Genomic DNA, 26,113 nt, shown 5'->3' on the forward strand with positions numbered 1-26,113 from the left:
AACCCTGGATCGGATTGACAGAAAGGATTATCAGAGAGAGTTTTAGAGCACTGGGTGGGTGATAGTGCCAGAGACCGATACCATCGCTGCAGGAGCAATGGTTGGAAGAGGTCGATGCTAGAAACCTCTTAAGGACAAGTCTACAATAGCCAACATGACAAATTCTACACTAAGGAAGTGATAACAGAAACAGAGAGGATGTGGATTAACAGCAGACAGGCTACAGAAAGAAGTGGCAAAATGTGACAACTGACACAAGAGCAGAGCTTTTAGGAATATCAATGACCAACTCTTAGGATGTGAACAACTCCAGGAGAAAAAGGTTCCAACGGTAAGAAGAGCAATATCCATTATCATCAGGTCATGGGAATGAGCCAACAGACAAGTTAGGGGATAGACAAATAGAGCTAGTTACTAAATATATGTTAGTAATTCAGCCCCATCAGAACAGACTCTATTCCCTAGAGCCTCGGGCAAGTCCCCTATTTCCTCCCCAGTGGGTAGGAAGTGGTCAGGTATAGCTCCTACAAGCAACACGTTGTGGAAGAAATACAAAAGGAAGACAAACTAGATCCAGTTTCCAATAGACTCAAGTAAGTAAGAACTTCTCCCATGTCTCTGCTTCCCTAAAAGTCATAAAGAGACTTTAAGGTAATGCTGATTTGGCTGGTGATCAGTTTTTACAATGGTGTCTTCAAAGGAGATGAATAAGGAAGTTAGCATTATTCAAGCACGCATCAATCGCTCAATCTCAAGGATGCTAGGGTCTGGCTGCCAACAGCTAAGCAGATTCCCTCTCTGGCGGCAGATTCCAGGTCTCGATGGAGTTGTGGGCTCTGTCAGAATCTCACTATTCTCAAAAGCCATGTTCCTACCAGGCTGCTTAACATCAAGTTTTTGGTAAAGAACTTTGAATAATGGATTTGCTTTGAGAGAATGCTTTGAGAGATGCCTCCTCTCAATTCTGCATCACACTTCAACCAGACTTCTAACATTGTAGCTTTACCTTGTTTGCCCCCTGCTCTCTGGGTCTAGGTACTCAGCAAACCTGCAAAATACCTACTCAGGCTGGAAATGCTCCAAAGAGAGAATCCTTTCAAACCGCAACTAGTTAGGACTGCGTTTCCCTGCCAGCGTGGGTCTGGATAGAGCCAGTCTGGGGCCCAGGGAGAGACTCCCAGAACATAAACAAACAATGAAGGAGCTCATCCCTCGGTTTCCATTCCCTAGGACCCAATCACTCTAGTGCCCAACAATGTTCCCTTCTAGCATCTTCCCCCTTGAATTACCTATACCCAACAACACATCAGATAGCACTCATTCTCTGCCGCCCTCAAGACCACTGTAGTATCCTTTTCTCCAATATTTTAAAATTTATTTTTAAATACTATGAAAATCTTCACAGGCACAAAAGTAGTAAGGTAGTACAATGCACTCCCACATGCCCCTCACCCAAGTTCAACAACGAGCAACTCCCATTCCATTCCACCCCATCCCTGTCTTGTTTGCACGTTTGTTGATTATTAAAAGAAAACCCCGGACAGGGTATCATGTCACCCATAACTACTGCAGTAGATATCTCTAACATGGGGTTTCTCAACTGGGGCACTAGTGACATGTGGGAGTGGACAATGCTTTATTGTAGGGGGCTGTCGTGTATTGGAGGGCATTTAGCAGTTATCCCTGACCTCTTCCCACCAGATGCCAACAGCACCTCAAGTCATGACAACCAAAAATGTCTCCAGCCATTGCCAAATGTCCCGTGGGGGGCAAAATCACCCCCAGTTGAGAACCACTGCTCTAACAGATAAGGACGTCCAAAATACTGTTACAATACCTTCATCACACCCAACAAAACCACGATAACTCCATAACATTATATAACAACACGTTTGTGTTCAATTCTCCAGTTATCCCAAAAATGTCTCTTTACAGTTGGCTTTTCACTTGAATCAAGATCCAACCAAGGTTCACAAACTGATTTGGCTGGTATGTCTCTTAATCCATAGCATTGAATTTTTTTTTTAATTTTTTTTTTTTTTAACATTTATTTTTGAGACAGAGAGAGACAGAGCATGAACAGGGGAGGGGCAGAGAGAGAGGAAGACACAGAATCGGAAGCAGGCTCCAGGCTCTGAGCCATCAGCCCAGAGCCTGACGCGGGGCTCGAACTCACAGACCGCGAGATCGTGACCTGAGCCGAAGTCGGATGCTCAACCGACTGAGCCACCCAGGCGCCCCAGCACTGAATTTTTTTTAATGCCATTTATTGGTCTAAGAAACTGGATCACGTGTCTCTGTAGAATTTCCCACATTCTGAACTTGGTTTCAATGTAAACTTGTGACATCATTTAACATGTTTCTCTGTCTCTCATGTTTCCTATAAACTGGAAGTTCAACTTAGGGCCTTCTGTACGTTCATATTCAATTCTTTTGGCAGGAATACCTCCTGGTATTCTGGATGTGCTGTCTACTTAATGCATGACATTAGAGGGCATACAATGTCCGCTTGTCTCCCGCCTTCTGATGTTCAGAATGATCCATGGGTTCTGATGACATCAGCCTGATCCCTCCACCATAAAGGTCCTCCCCCCCAATCTTTCACTTAAAGGTTTCAGCAACCATTGATGAGCATTGCCTACAGCCATTATTCCATTAAGGGCTGCAGAATGGTGGTTTTCTAATTTCATCATTCCTTCTGCATTTATTAGCACATCAACGATTTGATTACCCTGAAATATAGTTCAAATAGGAAGGCAGAACAAATGCTTGGTTCTTTCTATATTTAGCAACATCCAAAGTAATGACTTGGGGGCCCTTAGCAACAAGTGCTAGAAGTGACCAGTGAGATTTCAAGTTATCATTATGAACTCATAAACTGTTACATATTTGATGCGTTTCAAGCCACTGTAATCTTTTTGGTGCTCATATTGTCCCATCTTAGGCCAGGAGAAGCCCCTCTACTGGATATTCTTGCCAGAAAAGTCAAATCTGAATCTATTTTTAGCTTTTAGAGCTACCTTCCAGTTTATAGGGGCTGAAAGAATAAGTACCACCATCATCCCTTACTGAGGAATCAGAGACAAATAGGTAAGACAATGACCTAACTTCTTCATCAAGTCAACGGCATGTATACACGTGTATATGTGTGTGTATTTTTTTCAATTTAAAAAAATTGCCACTCTTCTCTGGGAGGGTGGGTAAATTTCCTGCAGCCCTGCATCAAAGGTTATCAAGCACTTGCCTTGCCAAGACTAACGTGGATATTTCCATCCCTAGCTGGCTATCGGTTCCTTGTGTGTGTCCTTTGTTAGCCAGAGTCTGAAGAACAGGAAGGGTGGGTCTTAGAGCCCAAACTGCCAGTGCTGTGAGATGAATATAATCCTTTTCTTTCCACCACCAGGGAGCAACAGGGTTGGCCACATTTATTTTCTATGAGGTGAGACACTGAAAATCGTTTCCAAACCCTTGGTCGTGGACCACCTGGACCTCCTACTCTTTGTCCTTTGGTTGTAACCTCTTTTGACTCCTGCCAACCACCCTCTTTAGTTCTATCCAAACTTCACACTCAGAAAATGAGCGTAAATGCAATTGCCACGCGTCACAGAATTGACTCAAAAATTGGCTGCTGAATATAGTCCCAGATGTTTAATATCATTTTTGAATCTTTGGCCAAATGATTTCCATGTTTGATTGGTTGTAGAAGGTTTTTGGGTGAGAATTTAAGGATTGAAGACTCCAATTTATGGGCTTTCCAAAAAAACCTATTCCTCGCCTTCTCCCAGGAAAGGCATTAATTTACCTCATTTGGAAGTGATTTTACTGAACTGAAATTTAGCATTGCACTGTCGGCTTGCACTAAGAGACATTATAAGAAGCAGTCATAGGGGAACACCTGGGTGGCTCAGACAGTTGAGCGTCCAACTCTTGATTTCAGCTCAAGTCATGATCTCACAGTTTATGGGCTCAAGCCCCGTGTCGCAGAGGGGAGCCATCAGTGCAGAGCCTGCTTGGGATCCTCTGTCTCCCTCTTTCTCTGCCTCTCCCTCTCTCTCTCAAAAATAAATAAACATAAATAAAAAAAGAAGCAGCAGCAGTCATAGGGAAATCCCCAGAGCACGTATGGGAGGGGTGAGGTCTACCGTGTCACAAGGAGGTCTCACTTATGAGGAAGCCAATGATGAAATTCCTCAGGGCTCAGTATCCAGAAAATCAAGTCTCTTCTGAGCAAACCATTTTGGATTTTTCTCTCATGGGACTGAGACTCTCATACAGTTGACCCTTGAGCAACACAGGTTTGAACTGCAGAGGTCTACTTATACACAAATTTTTTTCAATAAATAAAGCACAGTACTGTAAATGTATTTTCTCTTATGATTTCTTAATAACATGTTCTTTTCCCCAGCATACTTTAAGAATATAGTAAGAATATAGTATGTAATACACATTACAAAATGTGTTATTCAACTATTTACATCATCAGTAAGGCATCTCACTGACAATAGGCTATTAGAAGTTTTGGGGGAGGGGCACCTGGGTGGCTCAGTCAGTTAAGCGTTGGACTTTGGCTCAGGTCATGATCTCACGGTTTGTGGGTTCAAGCCAGGCGACAGGCTCTGTGCTGGCAGCTCAGAGCCTGGAGCCTGCTTCAGATTCTGTGTCTCCCTCTCTCTCCACCCTCCCCTGCTCACGCTCTCGCTCTCTCTCTCAAAAATAACTAAACATTAAAAGAAGTTGTGGGGGAGTCTTAAGTTATGTGCAGCTTTTTGACTATGTAGGGGTCAGCACCCCTAACCCCCATGCTGCTCAAGGGTCAACTGTAACTGTTCCCGCTTTCCTTTTTGTTCTGGCCACTAGGAGGCTAAGAGTCCCAAATCTGTCCTTGTCCAGCAACTTGACCAGAACTTGTTTGTTTTTACCTTTATCTCTGACTTGATTTCTTTACTGTGCTATTTCCTTCAGCCAGATTCCTACATTTATTTATTTTTATCCTTTTGATATTGCAATTATCTCTAAAATAAGCCATCTCAACTTATCTTGGAATAAAGTGAAATACTGCATATTTTTAACATTTCTGGATGTAGCTTCTAAATTCAGACTAGAGCAGGGAAATCCCATAATCCTAATTTATAAGCAGTTAGCTCTTCTTAGCCTATTTTCTCCTATCAATAACTTACTTTCTAAAAACAGAACAATCCCCAAAGAGACATAAATATTTGCCTGTATAGCCCATAAGCCTGTAACAGCTACTGACTACATGTCTTCATTATTCCTTGTTTATGTTGGAGAAGCAGGTGCCCACATGCTCCTGGTCTAGTGAGTTGAGTTCCTGCCATCACTACTATAGCATCCTCCCTCTTTCTACCCTCCTCTCTCGCAGGCTGATCCCCTAAACAGTCCAGCTCCCCTTCCTCACTTCCTCCTGCCCCTGAAGCGACTGGGCGGCTGTCCAACAGGGAGATACACTTGAGGGGCAACCAAGGTGAATATAGGAGCACATCTACCAACCTCCTCGAACTAGCTCTGAAAACAAAGCATGGACAGAAACCTGCTCGAATGGTAGGAACCCCAAACAAGCAGACCTGAAAAAGACCCAAAACAAACCAACACACACACACACACACACACACACACACACACACACACACTTCACAAGCCATTGAGATAATGCTGTTCTAAAAGCAGAACACTAAAATAAATAAATGAAATATTCATGTTAAAACCATAAGGGGCTTTCATTTGTGAAGAAAAGAACACTGTTCATCATAAATCAATGCCAGAGCGGCCAATTCAAAGGATAAATAGGGGTTTTATGAAGATCTCTTCATTTACATCAATGATGCAGAAAAATCACCTGACAATAAAAACTCCTGATTTCTTGGGAGACAGTATAGCGATGTTGTTAAGGATATAGGCCACACTGGTGTTTACGTGAGTACAGAATATTCTGGGAAGTTACATAAGAAGCTGACAATTGTGGTTCACTTTAGGGAGATGCAATGGGCACAGAGTGAGAAGGAGACAATTTTCACTGTTTAAACTTCTGTGTCACTTGAATTTTTTTTTTTTTTTTTTTTTTTTTTTTTTTTACCACAAACTATACAACTTTTTCAAATAAATACAAGCAAAGAGAACTTGGGAGTCTGAGAGACCCGAATTTGACTTCTGCCAACTACTCGCTCTGTGACCTTTGCCAAGTGGCTTCATCTCCTCAGGCCTCAAGGTCCTCATCTGAATGGTGGGACTAATCATACCACCCATCTCATAGAGCTGTAGCAAGTAAATGGGACAATAATATGCAGAATGTGCTTTGCAGAGCCCTGGCACATACTAGGTGCTTAATAAACAGCATGGCAATATAATACACATCTAAAAAGTTAATGAAGAAAACTTAGTCCATCTTTAATTAAAGGAAAATATGGGGGGCACCTGGGTGGCTCAGTCGGTTAAGCATCTGACTTCAGCTCAGGTCATGATCTCGCGGTCCGTGAGTTCGAGCCCCGCGTCAGGCTCTGGGCTGATGGCTCAGAGCCTGGAGCCTGTTTCCGATTCTGTGTCTCCCTCTCTCTCTGCCCATCCCCCGTTCATGCTCTGTCTCTCTCTGTCCCAAAAATAAATAAACGTTGAAAAAAAAATTAAAAAAAAAAAAAAAGCAGAGCCTAAAACCCAGCATTTCTAAGCAGTTCCATCCACCCGTAGAAGTCCTCAGCCAAAAAGCAGTCTTCCCTTCTCCCAGGCCCAGAGGACAAAATGAAAGACCCCACAAAGATGAACGAGAAACCCTAAGGCTGACAGAATGAATTTTCTCCTCTTGCAGGGCTTTGCAAATGCTAATATGCACAGGAATCTCATTTCTGGGGATCTTATTAAAGTGCAGCCTCTGATTCAGCAGATCTAGAGGGGCCTGAGTCTCTGCATCTCTAACAAGCTCCCAGGTGATGCCAATGCTGCTGGTCCACAGACCACACTCCACACAACAACAAGTGAACCACAGTCTGGACTACGGTTCCACTGCTTGTTAGCAATGGCAGTCATGAGTGATTCTGATTACTGCAATATTTTCTCTCCTGGTAAAAACCTGGCCGATCCTTCCAAATCAGCGGTTCTCAATCAGGGGCGGCTGTGGCCCCCAGTGGACACTGGGCAATGTCTGGAGACCTATTTGGTTATCACAAACTGCATGGGGGAGGGTGCTTCTGGCATGTATGGGAGTAAAGGCCAGGGGGTGCTGCTGAATATCCTGCACTCACACAACAGCCCCATCACAATTATCTGGTCCCATGTGTCACCAGTGCCAAGGTTGAGAAACCCTGGGTTTTGGTTTTTGGTTTTTTTTAATGAAATTTATTGTCAAATTGGTTTCCATACAACATCCAGTGCTCATCCCAACAGGTGCCCTCCTCAATGCCCATCACCCACTTTCCCCTTCCCCCACCCCCCATCAACCCTCAGTTTGTTCTCAGTATTTAAGAGTCTCTTATGCTTTGCCTCCTTCCCTCTCTGTAACTTTTTTTTTTCCCCTCTTCCCCTCCCCCCTGGTCTTCTGTTGAGTTTCTCAGAATCCACATATGAGTGAAAACATATGGTATCTGTCTTTCTCTGCCTGACTTATTTCACTTAGCATAACACTCTCCAGTTCTATCCACATTGCTACAAATGGCCAGATTTCATTCTTTCTCATTGCCAAGTAGTATTCCATTGTATATATAAACCACATCTTCGTTGTCCATTCGCCAGTTGATGGACATTTAGGCTCTTTCCATAATTTGGCTATTGTTGAAAGTGCTGCTATAAACATTGGGGTACAAGTGCCCCTATGCATCAGCACTCCTGTATCCCTTGGGTAAATTCCTAGCCGTGCTATTGCTGGGTCATAGGGTAGGTCTATTTTTAATTTTTTGAGGAAACTCCACACTGCTTTCCAGAGCGGCTGCACGAGTTTGCATTCCTACCAACTGTGCAAGAGGGTTCCTGGAGAAACCCTGTTCTATAACCAGAAAATAAGAGTTGGGTCGTGTCAATTCATCCCAAGACTATAAACCCCAATTTTGGAAGTGGGTCTTGAATCCAATACTATCATTTCCCAGGCCAGACGTGAAGCTTGGAGAGGTTAACAGATTAACAGGAAGAACAGGATGCCATATGTAGGGAAGGGGTCACCAGTTCATAGTCCATATTTTGTTTAAAATCAGGCACACGTGGTTCAGTAAGTCAATGAGTGACCCACTAAGCATTAATCTTTCTATGATTTCGGGCTACAGCAATTTAACAGGAACAGATGTAAGCAGACCTGAAGCTTAGACTATAAGTTCCCTGAAGGCAGGACCATATCCAAATTTGTCCATCAACAGAGCTACGCTTAGCACAATGAGGAAGAAGGCAGACACTCAACATCATGACAAATCCTGTAGATTCAAGAATTCCAGATGTGCTAAATAGATGCAGAGACTAAACCACCCCTAGTGTGACATGGTTTATTATTTGTCATCACCACAAACACTATTACTAACAACAATGATCTACGCCAAGGCACGCCTGGTTCTGTAGAAAGAGCACGGGCTCTAGAGTCACGCAGACCTCGATCCAAATCCCGATTCTCTCACTATGTGACCTGAGACAAGTTGGGGGTGGGGGAAGGGGAAAGTGGGTGACCTGAGACATCTGTAATATGGGCATAATAATCCTTACCTCTGACAGAACAGTTTCAAAGTCGTACAGTGTCATGTATTTAAACAGCTAGTTGGCTACTTAACCAATACTTCCTACCATATTAAGGACTGGAGTAAAATGCCCAGTGAGTTATATGGTGCTTATTTCTTTTTTTTAAATTTTTTTTTTTATTAAAAATTTTTTTTTCAACGTTTATTTATTTTTGGGACAGAGAGAGAGACAGAGCATGAACGGGGGAGGGGCAGAGAGAGAGGGAGACACAGAATCGGAAACAGGCTCCAGCCTCTGAGCCATCAGCCCAGAGCCTGACGCGGGGCTCAAACTCACGGACCGCGAGATCGTGACCTGGCTGAAGTCAGACGCTTAACTGACTGCGCCACCCAGGCGCCCCAATATGGTGCTTATTTCTGCATAGAACAGTATGTAAAGATTTCACCTGATGACACAAAGCCACAAGATCCCTTTCTTTTAAACCAAAGGCCATCATGCCCCAGGTTTATTGAACAACCACAGGACTGTGCATTTGTGGTTTTATGATGGCCACTCAGGGCCTGGTAGTGCACAATGATCATCAATGACAAAAAAGAGACCTACACAGCATGGGAACACCACCAAGTCACTCACTACCAGTGGAAGTGAAATGTACCCTCTGCTAACAAATGGTAAGGACCTGAAAACTCACAATCATTTTGCAAGAGCTAGGTCTTTCTGAGAATAGTGAAAAGAACATAATTTAGAAGAAGACTGTGTCGTAAGTAACAGACAACGTCTGAGCATTAGCCACAGACGTTCCAGGATATTTCCACAATCCATGTTCGCGTTTCGCATTCCCCACCGTCAGGACGTAACGGTGTTGGACGAAAGGGACAAGCGTGCCGGTTCCAATGACATCACTATGTCTGTGCAAGGAAGATATTTTAACAGATGTGACTAGAAAAGCACAGCAGGCAGCAAAACTTCCCCACTAACAGGAGCAAGCGTATGATGCCAGGAAATGGAAGCATAACCCCGAAGGCATGAATGAAAGAGGCCCTCTGACCTCAGCATTCCAGAAGCTCAGAAAATATCAGGCTGGGTACCACCAGACTCTTGCCCAATACTGGAAACATCACTGGAATTGCAAAGTCCAGGGCAGCCAGTATACTTAAGAAGTCTCCTACTGGAACTTGGAAAGCCACCTTGAAATAATGATGATAATAATAAGCAGCTGAAAACACAAGCTGACATCTGATCGCGCGAAGGTGGGAATGAAACATCAGGGTAATGGGCACCTGGGGACCTTCATGGGGCAGTAACTCATCACAAAGCTTTTGACTTGCTGAGAGAATACGGGTTCCTGAACTGGGTCAGGTTCCTGGTTCGTGTACTGTTGCCCAGAGCAACCCTAAGAGGCTGGACCTAGAGGGACGCAGATGTTCCGTCTGACTTCAGTGTGAAAGCTGAGGCATGTCCTAGTTCCCCTCAGCAGCCACTCCTGATTCTGTCATTCATAAATTTGTCCAGACTCTTCTTAAACTACATTCATATATCCTGCCAGGACCACCTCTTGAGATGATGAGTTTTAGAAGATTATTACCTGCTGTGTTAAGCAGTACTTCCTTTCATTGGTTACAACAAGAAAAAGAAGAATTAGGGGTGAGGCAGCAGAAAGGCTAATGTTACTTTCATCAAGGGACAATCTTGTGTGTGAAAAGTACAGATATTTAATACCCTGGAACCACAAGGCATTGAAACAGCAACCATAAACTCGGCTTCAAGGGTTTTGCTTAATGAAAGTCACTCAACATGCATTTGTGGAAAAACTGGGACTGGACAAAGGCATAATTTCTGTTAGAGTTACCTAGTTGGAAAGTAGCTCAAAGATCATGGAGCCCAGCAATGTTTTCAATCACACAACCCCAAGTTGATTGCAAATATGCAGGGATCAGAGGTTGGTTTAAAAAAATTCTGCAAGGGAAACTCAGTGAACTTCCCTAACAGGGAAATCTCGTAGGAGAAGCTCAGGGAATACCGTGTCTCTCTGCATTGTCAGGGATGCGACAGAACCTCCAGGAAAACGCACTACCAATCCTTGGGGGACATGAAGATGCCCCTCATTGGCTGAGCTACGCTAAGTATGTGCCTACTGCAGGTGCCTGCAATATGGCACCCTGGACTGACTCCTGGAACAGAGACATGAGTGGAGAAACCAGTGAAATCAGAATAAAGTTTGAAGTTTGATTAATAGTAATGTGCAAATATTAATCTTAGTTTTGACAAATGTGGCACCGTTATATAAGATGTTATAACATTAGGAGACGCTAGGAGAAGGGTATGTGGGAACTCTCTGTACTGTCTTTGCAAGTTTTCTATGAACCTATTATTATTCCAAAATAAGGTTAATTAAAATTAAAAGACATTTTTTTAAAGCAAACATATTTCATGACACTCCAGAGCCACTGTACTGGGAGTCAGAAGCCCATAAAAGCCATCAGGATTTTGAAGAAACAAGATTCAGGGCAAAGGACATGAAAAGACATTTTTCTAAAGAAGACAAACACATCAGGGAAAAACAAATCAAAACCACAATGAGATACCACCTCACACTTGTCAGGATGGCTAAAATTGACAACACAGTAAATAGCAGATGTTGGCAAGGATGTGGAGAAAGGGAAACCCCCTTACACTGTTGATGGAAATGCAAACTGGTGCAGCCATTCTGGAAAACAGTATGGAGGTTCCTTGAAGTTAAAAATAGAACTACGCTACGATCTAGCAATTGCACTACTAGGTATTTACCCAAAGGATACAAAAATACTGATTCAAAGGGGTACATGTACTCCAATGTTTATAGTAGCATTATCAACAATAGCCAAATTATGGAAAGAGCCCAAATGTCTATCGACTGATAAATGGATAAAGAAGTGGTAGATACACACACACAGGAATATTACTCAGCCAACAAAAAGAATGAAATCTTGCCATTTGCAACAACGTGGATGGAGCTAGAGTGTATTATGCTAAGCGAAATAAGTCAGTCAGAGAAAAGACAAATACCATATGATTTCACTCATATGCAGAATTTAAGAAACAAAACAGATGAACATATGGAAAGGGGGTGAGAAGAGAAGAAAGGGAAACAAACCACAAGAGACTCTTAACAATGGAGAACACAGGGTTGATGGAGGGAGGTGGGTGGGGGATGGGTTAGATGGGTGGTGGGTACAAAGGAGGGTACTTGTAACAATGAGCACTGGGTTGTAAGTGATGAATCACTGAATTCTACTCCTGAATCTAGTATTATACTATACATCAACTAAAATTTAAATAAAATTTGAAAAAAATAAAAAGAAGACATATAGATGGCCAATATGTATATGAAAAGGTGCTCAACATCACTAATCGTCAGGGAAATGCAAATCAAAACCACAATGAGATACTGCTTCACACCTATTAAGATGACTGTGATCAAAAAGCCAAGATAACAAGAGTTGGTGAGGATGTGGAGAAAAGGGAATTCTTACACACTGTTGGTAAGAAGGTTAATTGTTACAGCCACTAAGGACAACAGTACAGAGGTTGCTCAAAAACTAAAAATAGAACTACCGTATGATCCAGCAATCCCTCTTCTAGTCGAACACCCAAAGAAAATGCAATCAGTACCTCGAAGAAAGATCTGTGCTCTCCCGTTCATGGCAGCATTATTCACAATAGACAAGATATGGAAACAATCTAAGTGTCTATCAACGGATGAATGGATAAAGAATTTGTAGTATGTATACACACACACGAGAGAATATCACTCAGTCTGGAAGGAAGGAAGGAAGGAAGGAAGGAAGGAAAGACGGGGTGCCTGGGTGACTCAGTCTTTTCAGCATCTGACTCTTGATTTCTGCTCAGGTCATGATCTCACGGTTCGTGAGATTGAGCCCCACATCAGGGTCTGCGCTAGCAGCACGGAACCTGCTTGGGATATTCTCTCTCTGTCTCTGTCTCTCTCTCTCTCAAAAATAAATGGATAACCATCAAAAAAAAAAAAAAAGATTACAGAGATAAAAAGGCAAGGCAAGAAAAGACTATTTGAACAGCATCTAAAGAAAACTATATCAAATCTTTCTAAAAGCAAAAAAGAAAATAGCCCTGAAAATATACTATTGATTAAAAGCCCTGAACCTTGGAAGATTTGGGGATTGATGCCTAAAGATTAGAAAAATTAAGCAATGTGGCTCCCAGAAGAAAAATAAATTTGCTAAGGCAGATTTATAAAAATGTAGCCTACTTAAACATTTGGGCAGGTTTGAGAAACCATCAAAATGGCTTTCAACTGGAAAACACTGGGATCTTAACCCAACTCATCATATATTAGGATTACAACATGGCTCGAACTAGAAGTCTGGTTTTGACACCTAGAAATGGATTCCACTCCCCACCTCCCCTCATCACCAGAGATAAAACACTCAAACAGGGTCACCTGGGTGGCTCAGTGGGATGAGCGTCTGACTTTGGCTCAAGTCATGATCTCACGATCCATGGGTTTGAGCCCCGCGTCGGGCTCTGTGCTGCAGCTCAGAGCCCAGAACCTGCTTTGGATTGTGTCTCCATCTCTCTCTGACCCTCTCCTGCTCGTGTTCTCTCTCTCAAAAATAAATAAATATTTTTTAAAAATTAAAAGAAACAAAAACAACCCACTCAGACCCACTGCTTTCCTACCGGCCCTAATCTAAGCTAATTATTGGCACATTCAATCAACACATCCAAAAATAAAAAATGTTTTAAAAAAAATCAATTTTTTTTAAGTTTATTTATTTTTGAGAGAGAGAGAGAGAGAGAGAGTGAGTGCACAAGTGGGAGAGGGACGCGGTTGTGTGTGTGTCGGGGCGGGGGGAGGGGTCGGGGGTCTGGACAGAGGATCCAGAGAAGGCTCTGTGCTGACAGCAGAGAGGCTGATGCAGGGCCCAAACTCACCAACTGTGAGATAATGACCTGAGCTGAAGTTGGACGCTCGATCGGCTGAGCCACCCATGTGTTCCCCAAAATCACCAATCTGTAAAAGCCCAAGCATTTTGGTTTTGTCAATAATAAATCAAATCTCTGTTTTTAATGAATTTCATTTGCACTAATTGATTCCAAAGCGATGTATGTATGAATGAATCTGCTGTGTGTGTCTATGTTACAGATTTTACAGGCTTGTGAGCAAAGACAAAATGTTTCTGAGGAAAACACGAACACAGAGAGGCATTTATGGGTTTCATGCAGGCTTGGCCATTTGCAGAGCAACCTGGCACTTTGCCTCATTTTTGAGTCTTTTTTCCCAATCTGTGAAGGAAATACATACGTCCACTTTTCCTCTTAGAAGAAACTCTGTCAAACCAACCGGCAACCCTTGAACTCCATCAGTCTGTTCCTCTAACTTACTGAGAGATGATGTGAAGGCCACTTAAGCACAGAGTTTGATAAATGACCCCATTCTGTGCAAACAATTTTAAAGAAGAATTACCACTTACAGACAGCTACATCATTAGCCCTTTCTATCCCTGGAGATAATTGAGGCCCTTATTTATATAATTTATACCACCTTCTGCAGGCCAGAATAATTTCAGAACATTCTTAAGTGTTTACACTTAATCTGAACACCAGAAAGGAAGGACCGCAGCCCTACTCACAGTTACGAATGTTATTCCAGTCGATTTTGGAGAAGAAAGGGTGGCAGCAAAGGCCTTCAAACTTCAGTCTCTCTTTCTGGCCACACAACAAACTCTGAATCAGATCAAGTAATTCGCTGCTAACTTTTGGATCATCTGGAAACTTCAAAAACCGCTATTCCAAAAAAATAATAATTATTATTTCCTTAGCAAACTCAGTTTCTCATGTCCCCCCAAAAAAGTATTTCTCATATATGCAAGTTTCTTTTTGTTAAAAGAAGGAAGTTTTGTGCCCTCTTAACTTTGGACCAAAGGCATGTTCCCAAAATAAATGGCTTGTTCACATCAATAGGCCTAGTTCCTTTGCAAGAGTTCAATATCCTTCATGATTTGACCTCGGTCCTCTCTCTTGTCTCATGTAGCTACACTCCCCATCTCACTCTTTGCTGTCCAACAATGATGAGCTATTTAAAGCTTCCTGAACAAATCATGCTGTTCTCTCTGCCTAGAACGCCCTCCCCAGCCCGCACCCCTCTTCCACCAGATCACTGCCCAGCTCCACCACCCCCCACCCCCCGCCCCGTAATCTACTTCTACACAAACACAGTGCACTGTGATTTCCGTGTGATAACAGGGAAAGAAGGCAGAGAGAGCCTTCTGCTCTCTCAACACTGTAAACCTGGTACCTAACTGTGCCTGGTGCCATTCTCTCATTACTGAACGAATGAACTGAAATGAAGGAAATAAATTGGCCCCAAGAATCATCTAAGGGAAAACTTGAACTCAAGAGGAGACTCAAGAATAACAAGTAATATATATATATGTATTAAGCATATAAAATATGTATTATACAATATGAAAATACACATTAAGCATTCCAGAAAGATGAAGTTGGGTGAGTTAGAAAAAAACTGAAATTTCTCTTCTTCCTTTCAGTTGAAACTAAAACATACATATCTATCATATCCTAAAGAAATGAGCTTAATAGGGGCACCTGGGTGACTCAGTCGGCTGGGTGTCCGACTCCTGATTTCGGCTCAGGTCATGATCTCACCGTCATGAGATTGAGCCATATGTCAGGCTTTGTGCTGACAGTGTAGAACCTCCTTAGGATTCTCTCTCTCTCAAAATATTAAATAAACATTAAAAAAAAAGAGAAATGGGGGGCACCTGGGTGGCTCAGTCGGTTAAGCGTCCGACTTCTGCTCAGGTCACAATCTCACAGTTCGTGGGTTTGAGACCCGCGTCGGGCTCTGTGCTGACAGCTCAGAGCCTGGAACCTACTTCGGATTCTGTATCCCTTTCTCTCCTCTACCCCTCCCCCACTCACACTCTGTCTCTCTCTCTCTCTCTCTCTCTCTCAAAAATAAACAAAAAAATTTTTAAGAGAAATGGGCTTAATCTACTAGAATATACACTTATTAGAAAATAGTTTTAATTCTACTTCATACACATTCCTGTATTTCTAATTCCTGCCCCCATTTCAATTTTACTGCCATATTCGATAGCTAGTCATACCGAGAAACAGCATAGCATAGCATCAAGAGCATGGACTTCCAAGCCAGACTGACTGTGTTATTCTAGGCAAGATGGTCTTGCTTAACCATTGTGTGCTTTGGTTTCCTCATCTGTAAAATGGAAGTAATATCTACCTCTTCCATTGTTTGAGGATTAGCCGAGTTAATGAACCCTATTTCATCAAGTCTAGGACTCAGTTATTCCCTTAACAGCACGGAAATAAAAATGCATTTTATAAGCAATGAAATATCATAGATTAATTGGCAACAGTTTTTCTTTTTTAACGTTACCTACAATAATGGCATAGGCTTACAATGACTGGCAGCTGAGAGTCAATAAAATACAATCACTAAAGCGCTTAGGACAGCTTTTAGCACAAAGTGCTTTATAAGTACTTGCTGTTGTTATTATCCAGCACTACTGATTTACATTACAAAGGTTCACTTGTACATTTTTAAATGACAGTTCTCAATATTACTTCAAAATCTACTAATGGCTCTTTACCTGGAAATTCATGATGTTATTGAAGGTTCTGGCTGACGTTCCCTCAGTGAATGGGGATCTTCCATAAACCATCTCATAAGCAATAACTCCCACTGACCACCAGTCACAATCCAGACTATAGACGCCTTTTCCGTCCCCATTCATCACAGTCAACACTTCAGGGGCCATGTAATCTGGGGTCCCAATCGGGAGTTTTGCGTTCACCTGGAAACCCATAAGCAAAATGAACACAGCAAAACTTTCAATTATTCTCGAATAGATTGCCGACAGCCACGTTTCAGACACAGGCTGATTTGCCACTGATTACTATTCTCCCAGGCACTTAAACCTTCTGTCAAGTGGCACGCTGTCAGGAAATGCAAACGATTTACTAATTAAAAAAAAAAAAAAGTACATAATATAATCCAAAGGCAAAAGGGCAAGAGTTGTTGATGATATACGCCCTTTGGTTACACAAATGAGAATTGGGGAAAGAAAGGAAGGTGTCTTTCCCGATACATGTTACACAGTATTTCTCTTACTTAGGAAAACAGCAAAATGATAATAAATCCTAAAGACGAATCTATAAGATCTATCTACCCATTATTGAAAACCTGGCAGCTAGCTGGGGCAACACGATATTGCAAACGCATTGTATCTCAAGTTTAAATATTTGGAATCAACATTCCTACTTCAAGCCACCCACGGGGCAAGACATGATAAGTATCTTCCACCAGAGACCAATGTTAATGAGTTCATTTCCCTCACCCCAAACTCCTGTTCCTGTGGTTGCCTCCCCACTGTTCAGAAATCCACAGCCCTCCAATCCAGTGGCACTCAAGCACCCAACCCTCGCAAAGGTTAGGACAATGTAGTAGGTCTTTTTCTAAAGCTAAATATATCCCATTTAAAGAACTGTCCTTTTTTCTGAGAACTTGTCCTTCCGACTGTTTTAGTGTTTACATGTCCTTTGTTTCTTGAAATGAGGCCTGATAAAAGACTTTCTGCCCCCTACCCCCTTCCCTTCCTAGACAACAGAGGAAGTCAGCAACGTTTTCAGCCTTCAAAATTATTTTGAAGTCTTACTGAGCCATGAAATTTGAAGGCTAAGGATCACCTCTCTGACTTCTTCCCTATCAACACAGAAAGGGCCTGATGTTAGTCATATACTGTGTTGACCAATAATCCTACAGCCGTCCAATAGCCCTGCCTTTAAAGAGGTTTCTCTCACATCAGCAGTTACATGGGCAGAAACAAACTTTCTCCCCATTAAAGGATGTCGAATGCCCCTGAGTGACCTTAGATATTTTGTAGGTATGGCCACACCCCTTTAAGGCTGGGCTTTATATTAAGAAAGGCAATTTGCTTTGCTTTGTTTTGACCAGAAACTTAGTCCCCTTCTCTAGGGACAGACACCCAAGCTCTTCCAGCTCATAACTTTAATCTTGTCCATTCCTCTGTCCCAAAGACCCACGATTATAGGAAACAGACCCACTCTCCCTACTCCTCTTTTCACCCCTTTTCTCAAGCCCACCATAGGTTTTCCAAACCCTAAATCCAGACAGCAGTGTGATGCTGTTATTCTTTACACCAGTCATCTGTTGCTTTGGGCAACAGAATTTCCACTGGGAGGACGCCTGGCTGGCCCAGTCAGCGGAACATGCAAATCTTGACCTCGGAGTTGTGAGTTCGAGCCCCACACTGGGTGTAGAGATTACATTAAAAAAAAAATAATAAAATCTTTAAAAAAAAAAAATCTCCACTGCAAGTACCCACTGGGAAAGCTGGACAGTCATACCGCCCAAGAAAACCAAAGGCCATTGTTGATAGACAAAAGTGGGGAGAAAGGATACCACATCCGGTCTAAGACAGGGTACCTTACGCTTGAGGAATTGAAAGTAGCTTAAGTCAAGAGGAAGCCTCGATGCTGGGGAGCCTGAGCTAAGACTTCCATTTTTTTTTTTTTTTTATGAAATTTATTGTCAAATTGGTTTCCATACAACACCCAGTGCTCATCCCAACAGGTGAAGACTTCTATCTATCTTTTAATGTGTATGTAAATGTTAATGAGCTCAGCACAGGATTCAGATTAAACTACAGGGTTTTAATAAAAACCCTCAATACTGACAATGAGAAATAAAAGTATTTTTTAAGGGGCGCCTGGGCGGCGCAGTCGGTTAAGCATCCGGCTTCAGCCAGGTCACGATCTCGCGGTCCGTGAGTTCGAGCCCCGCGTCAGGCTCTGGGCTGATGGCTCGGAGCCTGGAGCCTGTTTCTGACTCTGTGTCTCCCTCTCTCTCTGCCCCTCCCCCGTTCATGCTCTGTCTCTCTCTGTCCCAAAAATAAATAAAAACGTTGAAAAAAAATTTAAAAAAAAAAAGTATTTTTTAAATATGAAAACAAGAGGAGAAAAACTGCAATGTCATCACTGATTAAACGCTTACCCTTTATGCCTAATTACCTTGCAGAACCATTAATATGCAATCCTCAAACATGCACTGCTTGCACTTGCTGGGTTTTATTTTATTATCACACTAGATTGTTTGGAAATATTCAGTTCTCCTTGTTTGCAGCGCACGGGGATTGGTCACTTGTTCACAACCAAAGAGTCAAAAGAAACTGGACTGGGGCACGTTATCAGCATGACCCAGCAAAGGGCGTAAGTCACCAATGCCTCATTTTCAAACTCATGATTAGACTTATCCAAGAGCGTCAGGTAACTCCCTAACTACTGCCCTCTAACAGATATGTGATTATACACATTTATGTCTAATCACTTTATAATTTTGAAAATTTTAAGGAAAATATCCCTAGCTTCCCTTATGGACATCTCTGACATAAAGTATATTAAGTACTTAATAGTAATTAACAAAGGCTTTTAATGACAATTTAATGACTGTTAAATTTCCATTAGCTACCGGCCTCCAAGCACATTAAACCCATTTAACACGTAACACCACCATCCTGACAAGGATTTTGCAAGATGGTTTCACTCTCTTCTGGTGGCAATTCACAGCCAGCTAATCTGGGTGAGATATTAAAAGTGGAGCCATGTACTGTGGGCCAGCCTGCCTGACAGGACACCGTCTGATAATTAACTAGTTAATTTTCACTGTATTGATAAGGAAGAAAAGACACCAATTCAGCAGGAGACAATAAGAAAATGACTAGGAGACAGAAAACTGAGTTGTATTTCAGGAAATAGAGAGGTTAAGGCAAGAAAAAAAAGGGGGTAGATTAACTTAGATTCCTTTACAAGCAGAAAGCAGATGAGAAGTAAGAAAACCACCGTCTGCCTCCTCCCAATCCCCTTCCCCTAAAATGCTTATTAAACATAAAACTATTTCAGGGTGCCTGGATGGCTCAGTAGGTTAAGCATCTGACTTCAGCTCAGGTCATGATCTCACAGTTTGTGAGTTCAAGTCCTGTGTCAGGCTCTGTGCTGACAGCTCAGAGCCTGGAGCCTGCTCCGGATTCTGTCTCCCTCTGCTCGTGTTCTCTCTCAAAGAATAAATAAACATTAAAAAAAATGTCTTTTTAAAAAATTATTTCAACCTAACTTTCCCCATGTAGCTGCCCAGGGCAGAAACATCCGCCTGCAGAAGGAGGGGGGATGGGGGGCGTATCTCACTATGTTGTTCCTCTTGGGGAAACGGAATAAAAGCTTTTCACTCCTACATAAATCTCAAAAAAGTCTATCTCCTATGAGTTTCCAACCACTAAATGAGGCTGATTAACACTTAACATGCTATACTGCTCTTTGTTTACAATCTCCTTACAAATGTTTGTGTGAGAGCTGAAAGAGGTTGGAAGCGTTCACTATTTGTGACTCTTTGAGATTCTAATAAGGTAAGGTGGGTGACCAAAGTCACACCGCAGGTCAAAGGCATATCTCAGTTCAACAGCCAAACCTCTAGGCAGTATGGCCCCGTGTTAGTAAGGAGAATACTCCAAAGCAACATTCTGACTAAGCAGCTTGGAATAATGACAATGGAAGATGGAAAACCCTATAGATCTAAGAGTCACAAATACCTAAAATTCATAGATAATATTTGTGAGCAGTAGGGAAAGGATTAATTGATTTTGGGTGAGTAACATATATAAATTTCAGTAAATGTAGATTATATATGGTATATTTTGAGTACAAAAAATATTCTGAACCCCCTTTTCACCCAGGAAACATTCTACTTAAAGGAAACATGTGCTTAACCCACCCAAAACACAAAATATTTTTTAAAAAAAGTATAATTCTATATCCATACTCGACTTCACCTAGATTGTAGATTATTGGTCTTCCATAATTAAAGGGCCTTTGCACTGAAAACAATGCTAAAAATTCCCTCCTACGTGCTTGTCACATTCTGGCCCTAAAAGTACAAAGTTCTGGAGAGGAGACTCTTTCTCCAGGAGAAGAGGAGATGACTGTTCTCATGTGTTGGACTGAGTGCCGTCTTTCCTTCACCAGACTAATCAGGGATTGAGCACTGAGCTGCAAATAAACCTGAGTGACCCTGGAGGGCTCCCCGGAAGTGAAGGTTGTTCCAATTAGAAGAACTGAAAAGGGTAGTCTGAAGCCCTAAAAAACAGAAATCTGAAATGAAGTCCAGTCTCTCCATCAAGGGCTCTGAAGAAAGTGATTCCAGATGCACAGATCAGGCCTTACTTTATTCCCATTTATTTACCAAGTATTGACTTTGGACCACAATCTAGTTTTCCAAGTAGATTTTCTTATTGCAAGCATGTAGTGCTGGCTCTCATTAATAAGCTTTCTGATGTTTCTCAACTGACTTGCAATGGTTCTCAACCAGGGGTGATTTTGTCCCCAAGAAACACTGAGCAATGTCTGGAGAGATTTCTGGTTTTCACAACTGGAGGGGAGGGTGTTACCAGCATCTAGTAGATATGTAGCTAAATATCCTAGAATACACAGGATAGCCCCCTGCAACAAAGAATTACCCAGAGCAAAATGTCAGTGGTGTTGACCATGTACCTATGCTTCAATTATTAGACTATGTGCCTATGTTTCAGTTTATTTCTAGATGCATGAGTTCATTACAGTCACTCATGCAACGTACAAGTTTTTCAATCCTAGATGATAAAACTTCGCATACTTAACTTTTTTCCTCTGCTTTATTCCAGTAAATTCAAAACTTAAGTTTTCATACCTGTTTCTGAATTGCACATAATTTTTAAAACATAAAATGCTTTGATCCTATAACCTAATTCTCATTGTAATGATCAAGTAGAATCAATTACAAGAACATAACTTGGGAGGAGGGGAACCAGCACATAGGGAGACTGTTTCTCCAAGGATCTGAACACCAAGCAAATTATCTCAAGTAATCCTCAGGTCTGCAGAACAGGGTGGCCAGCCCCTGGGGTGCAAAGAGTTAACATAACCCCAAGCCTTTTCCTAATATCAACCTAACAATACCCATCTTTCTTCCAAGGAACTTGAGCAAAAAAGGCAATTTTACATATTTCCCTTCATAAGGACTTAACTCTTAGAGGCTGGAGGGAAAGGGGGCATTTTAAAGAATAACCTCCCTAACCTCTGAATTTGTGCATTTTAACTAGAATCAGTATTTTACTGAGAAAGAATCAAATGCCAAGTTCCTAAGAATTTTGTCCAGGTCACCAAATGACTCCTTTGCAAAATAAGTCTTAAAGTCTAAGTTGATTTTCTCGTAGACTTACCATTTTTTTGCATAGTTGCCATGAAAATTCACACTTTAGTATATACCAACTTTATTAGATTTTTTTAAATTTATATATATATTTTTACTTTGTCATCTTTTTCTTTTTTTTTTTTTAAATTTTTTTTTCAACGTTTATTTATTTTTGGGACAGAGAGAGACAGAACATGAACGGGGGAGGGGCAGAGAGAGAGGGAGACACAGAATCGGAAACAGGCTCCAGGCTCTGAGCCATCAGCCCAGAGCCCGACGCGGGGCTCGAACTCACGGACCGCGAGATCGTGACCTGGCTGAAGTCGGACGCTTAACCGACTGCGCCACCCAGGCGCCCCTTGTCATCTTTTTCTAAAGTATCCTTGCTCTTGGTCTCAGCAGATACCCTCTTGCCTTCCTATTTAGCAGGCGGAATACAGCGTAATTGTTACCAAAGATCCAGGACATGGAAATACATTTTCAGCAGTAGGTTCTTAATGCTTAAGGATATTTGTTTAAATGTGCCAGTGATTTATTTCAATTTTGTTGCATAGGAAATAGAAATTTGAGATAAAGAAGATGATAGAAGGCAATCTATAATAGGGAAAATGAAAAGAAAAACAAAATAAGCATTTTCCCTTTTTAACCAAACTATTAAGGATGTTCCTAAAAATGTTTTGTAGGGTATTAACAGATGTTATACGTAAAAGGGTGCCAAGATCAAGTAAGTCTGGGAAACAGCTCCTATCCCCCTATCCCCACCCATGGGGAAATCCTGCCATATATTGGCAGATGAAGATTCCAAAATGTCGCTCAAAGTTTTCCCATATTTTCCAAACTTACAAGGACCACAGAACACTTTGTAGCATAATCTCTATTAAGCTATCTTGCTCCATTTTGTTACCATCTTATTCGAGCTCATTTTAGCCGCTGATCCAAAATCCACAAGCTTGATGTGTCCTATTCGGTCAATGAGTATGTTCTCAGGCTTGACGTCTCTAAGAAAATCAGGGCCACAAATTAGTATTGTCTTCTCCATGCCAATCAGCAAGCAACTATTAACCTAGGATATCAATTCAGCCAAGAATCTCAAGGTCTATGTCCTGCTATACATACCTCCTGATTGATAGATATAAATAATAAGCAAAACATTCTGCAGAACAAATTTAAGTAAGAAAAAGAAGGAGAAGAAGGAAAAGGAGGAGGAGGAGGAGGAAGAGGAAGAGGAAGGGAAGGAGATGGAAATAGAAAAGAGCAGGAGGGAGAGAGGAAGGGAGGAGAAAGGAACAAATCTAAGTTATTAGATGGATTATTTCTCCTAGAGACACACATTTTACATTATGAAAGCAACAAGGGGATTTGCCTAAGGTCATGTAGCTAAGTCAATGGAAAAACCTGAGATTCTATTCGAGGTCTCATGCCTCCTGGCCTAACTGTGGTTCCATTCCCACAACATTCTCAGAGGTACATAAAACGTCACATGAGCAAGGATGCAAAAAAACATTTTTCAACAGGGGGTGGAACACCTGTGTGAATTACTAACTAATGCTATAAGGTCAGAAGTACAACTCCATGGGCTTCTGCCCCTACATGGTATGCCAGTTCCTTCTGCAAATCAAATTCAGTTCTTCTACCATGTAACCTGAAGAACCCACGCAAGAGTTCTCAGTCTTATCAGCTACATTAACAGATCTTATTAGCAAACTTGAGAACGTTATAATTATAGATCTATTTCACTGCTGAATGAGTAAGCTGAAAGGTCTGCCATTTTGGAAAATATACCTTCAGCCATTTACAGTTAGGACTGGTTAAAATTTGGGGGTGTCTGGGTGGCTCAGTCGGTCGAGCATCTGGCTCTCAGTTTTGGCTCAGGTCATGATCTCATGGGTTCACGAGTTCAAGCCCCGCATCGGGCTCCACACTGGCAGTGCGCAGCCTGCTTGGGATTCTCTCTCTCTCTCCCTCTCTTTCTGCCCCTTCCTACACACTCTCTCTCTCACTCTCTACCCCAGAATGAATGAATAATAAATAAATAAATAAACTTAAAAAAAAAAAAAAGACTGGCTAAAATTTGGAGGGAGCATTATTTTGATGCTGAAATCGTTCATCCATTCATTCATTCTATTGTGGGACTTGTTAGGTGATACAGATAAATTCTCAGTATACTACCTGAGTCTCACTTACCGATGCACATATCCCATCTGATGAATGCTGTGAACAGCCAAAATCAATTCGGCTAGGTAAAACTGAATCGTATTTTCATCTAATTGGTCCTCGTATCTGTTCAAAAGTGACAGCAAGTCCCCTCCAGGCTGATATTCCATGACCTGTATAGAATACCAAAGTTATTAATTCTTCATACACCCCAAAAGGGAATGTCTCAATTAGAGCCTCAAATGCTGCCTGACGTGTTATAATTACAACATCTCCACAAAGCAACCAAGATGTGAGAGACATATTGTAAGTCACGTAGGATGAGATCCCTGCCCCAAGGAAATTACATCCAATACCCAAGAGAATCACTATAATGAAAGACTAGTCCCAGACACCACGCACAGTGTTTGCAAGGTAAACTTGAAAAGCTGAATTAAATCCACCCACTCGCCTACCCACCCACCCAAGTTGACACCCCAGACATTCCCTAGGATTCGGTACACAGTGTAGATGGAAATTGCTGGAGGGCAACAAACCCTCTGGCATCCCTTCTGTATTTCTCTCGGCACCCAGCAGAACACAGGAAGGGTGCACCAAATGTGATACGACCTTTTCCTGCAACAGTCATCTGACCACGTCTGTTACAAATTTAAATGTGAAATATATACTCTTTGACCTAATAATTCCACTTCTGACCACTTATCTTACAGGAACTTATAGTAGTTTGTAGATCAATAAGACACACAGATTCACTGCAGCATTGCTTGTGACGCAGGAGAGAGAAAAAGCCTGGAAATCACCCAAACATCCATCATTAAGAAATTCCTGAAATATGACATATCTAAACCATGGGAGAAGATGTAGATATGAAACATGAACAGACTCCCTTTATTCATACTGCCGTGGAAAGCTGCCCATGATAATATAAAGTGACATACAGGATAAAGTACAACCTCTTTTTTCTGATAAAAAAAATTATTACATTTGTTAACATATACATTATATTATGTTTGAGGCCGGTTTGCCTGGGTGGCTACAAACTGCAGCCTGGTGACTTAAGCTCTCAGCCTTTCAGTTTCATCCACTGTGAAATGAGGATAAGACTAATTCCCTCGCAACACCCTGCCTGGCACCAACAAGGTCTTCACCTGCCAGTCAGGAGTCTTCCTTTCCCGACCTTCGCTGCATAATCCTTTCCTGGCTGGGAGAAGCCGGGACACATTTCGACCACTCTTACTCAGCTCTCTCTCGTCCTTTGCTCTGATTTCCCATTTTGTGAGCCACACTATAAATGTCTTTTGTTTTAAGTTGTCTCAAATCCTTTCTGGAAAGAGGCAAGATCCAAATAAACATCTTAAAAAAAAAAAAAAATACTAAATCTCTCCAACTACTGCATTCCAGAAGCCAATTTTGGGATGTGAATTCTCTCCCTCCTCCTCCAAACTCCTGTTTGCTTTTGGTCCAGAATTAGAAGAAAGCTCTAGTCGAGTGAGACATGGAGCATCTGTACATTCCGCAGAGGCCCCAGGCTGGTCCAGTAAAGATTCTGCCCAGCACTGAGTCAACCCTACCCCAGAGACCCCTGGAGGAGCCAGTGACCTGCATGTCCCCCCCAAGGGCTCTGGGTCACCTGGGAGTCTCCCCCACTCACGTGGCATCTTGCATGGAGCACAGAGTCAACCAGATACTGGACAATTTGAAGAGTAAGGTTCCATCTGCACTGTAATTATTGGGGAAAAAATGATTTATGAACTAGCAAGAAGGGTGAAGTGTAGAAGGAGTGGTGGCTAAAATGCAGCCTTTGTTGCCCCAAAGTTCACAGCAGACTGAAAGCTACCAGTCCCGGTCCTAGAAGAACCCACAGGAGCCACCTGGCTGCCTAAAGCTCGCCCACTCATCCCAACCTGGTTCTCCACAGGCCCCAGTTATGTTGGTGAATGTTAATTTTTATATCTGTTTTAAACTTATATTGCCTTTAAAAAGGTCTTAAATGCCCTC

At 42.0% G+C, this 26,113-nt stretch overlaps 1 protein-coding gene and 1 long non-coding RNA gene across 18 annotated transcripts in view; one reads left to right on the forward strand and one right to left on the reverse strand.

The window, feature by feature from the left end:
* Positions 1-26,113, reverse strand: part of CIT (citron rho-interacting serine/threonine kinase) — a 163,366-nt gene that overhangs the window by 108,106 nt on the left and 29,147 nt on the right. For all 17 annotated transcript variants that reach the window (XM_019814616.2, XM_019814611.2, XM_019814610.2 and 14 more), the window contains exons 6-9: positions 24,146-24,288; positions 22,866-22,959; positions 16,314-16,517; positions 14,313-14,466 (exon numbers count right to left, since the gene is read on the reverse strand). In XM_019814616.2, coding sequence (XP_019670175.1) covers positions 14,313-14,466; positions 16,314-16,517; positions 22,866-22,959; positions 24,146-24,288 — 595 coding nt within the window. The remainder of the gene's footprint in view (positions 1-14,312; positions 14,467-16,313; positions 16,518-22,865; positions 22,960-24,145; positions 24,289-26,113) is intronic.
* Positions 2,894-6,891, forward strand: LOC111557276. Its single transcript, XR_006588301.1, has 3 exons — positions 2,894-3,090; positions 5,381-5,559; positions 6,818-6,891. It is a non-coding gene; the product is annotated as an uncharacterized LOC111557276 (long non-coding RNA).

Source organism: Felis catus, chromosome D3 (assembly GCF_018350175.1).
Source record: "Felis catus isolate Fca126 chromosome D3, F.catus_Fca126_mat1.0, whole genome shotgun sequence".
In the NCBI taxonomy this organism is placed as follows: Eukaryota; Metazoa; Chordata; class Mammalia; order Carnivora; family Felidae; genus Felis; species Felis catus.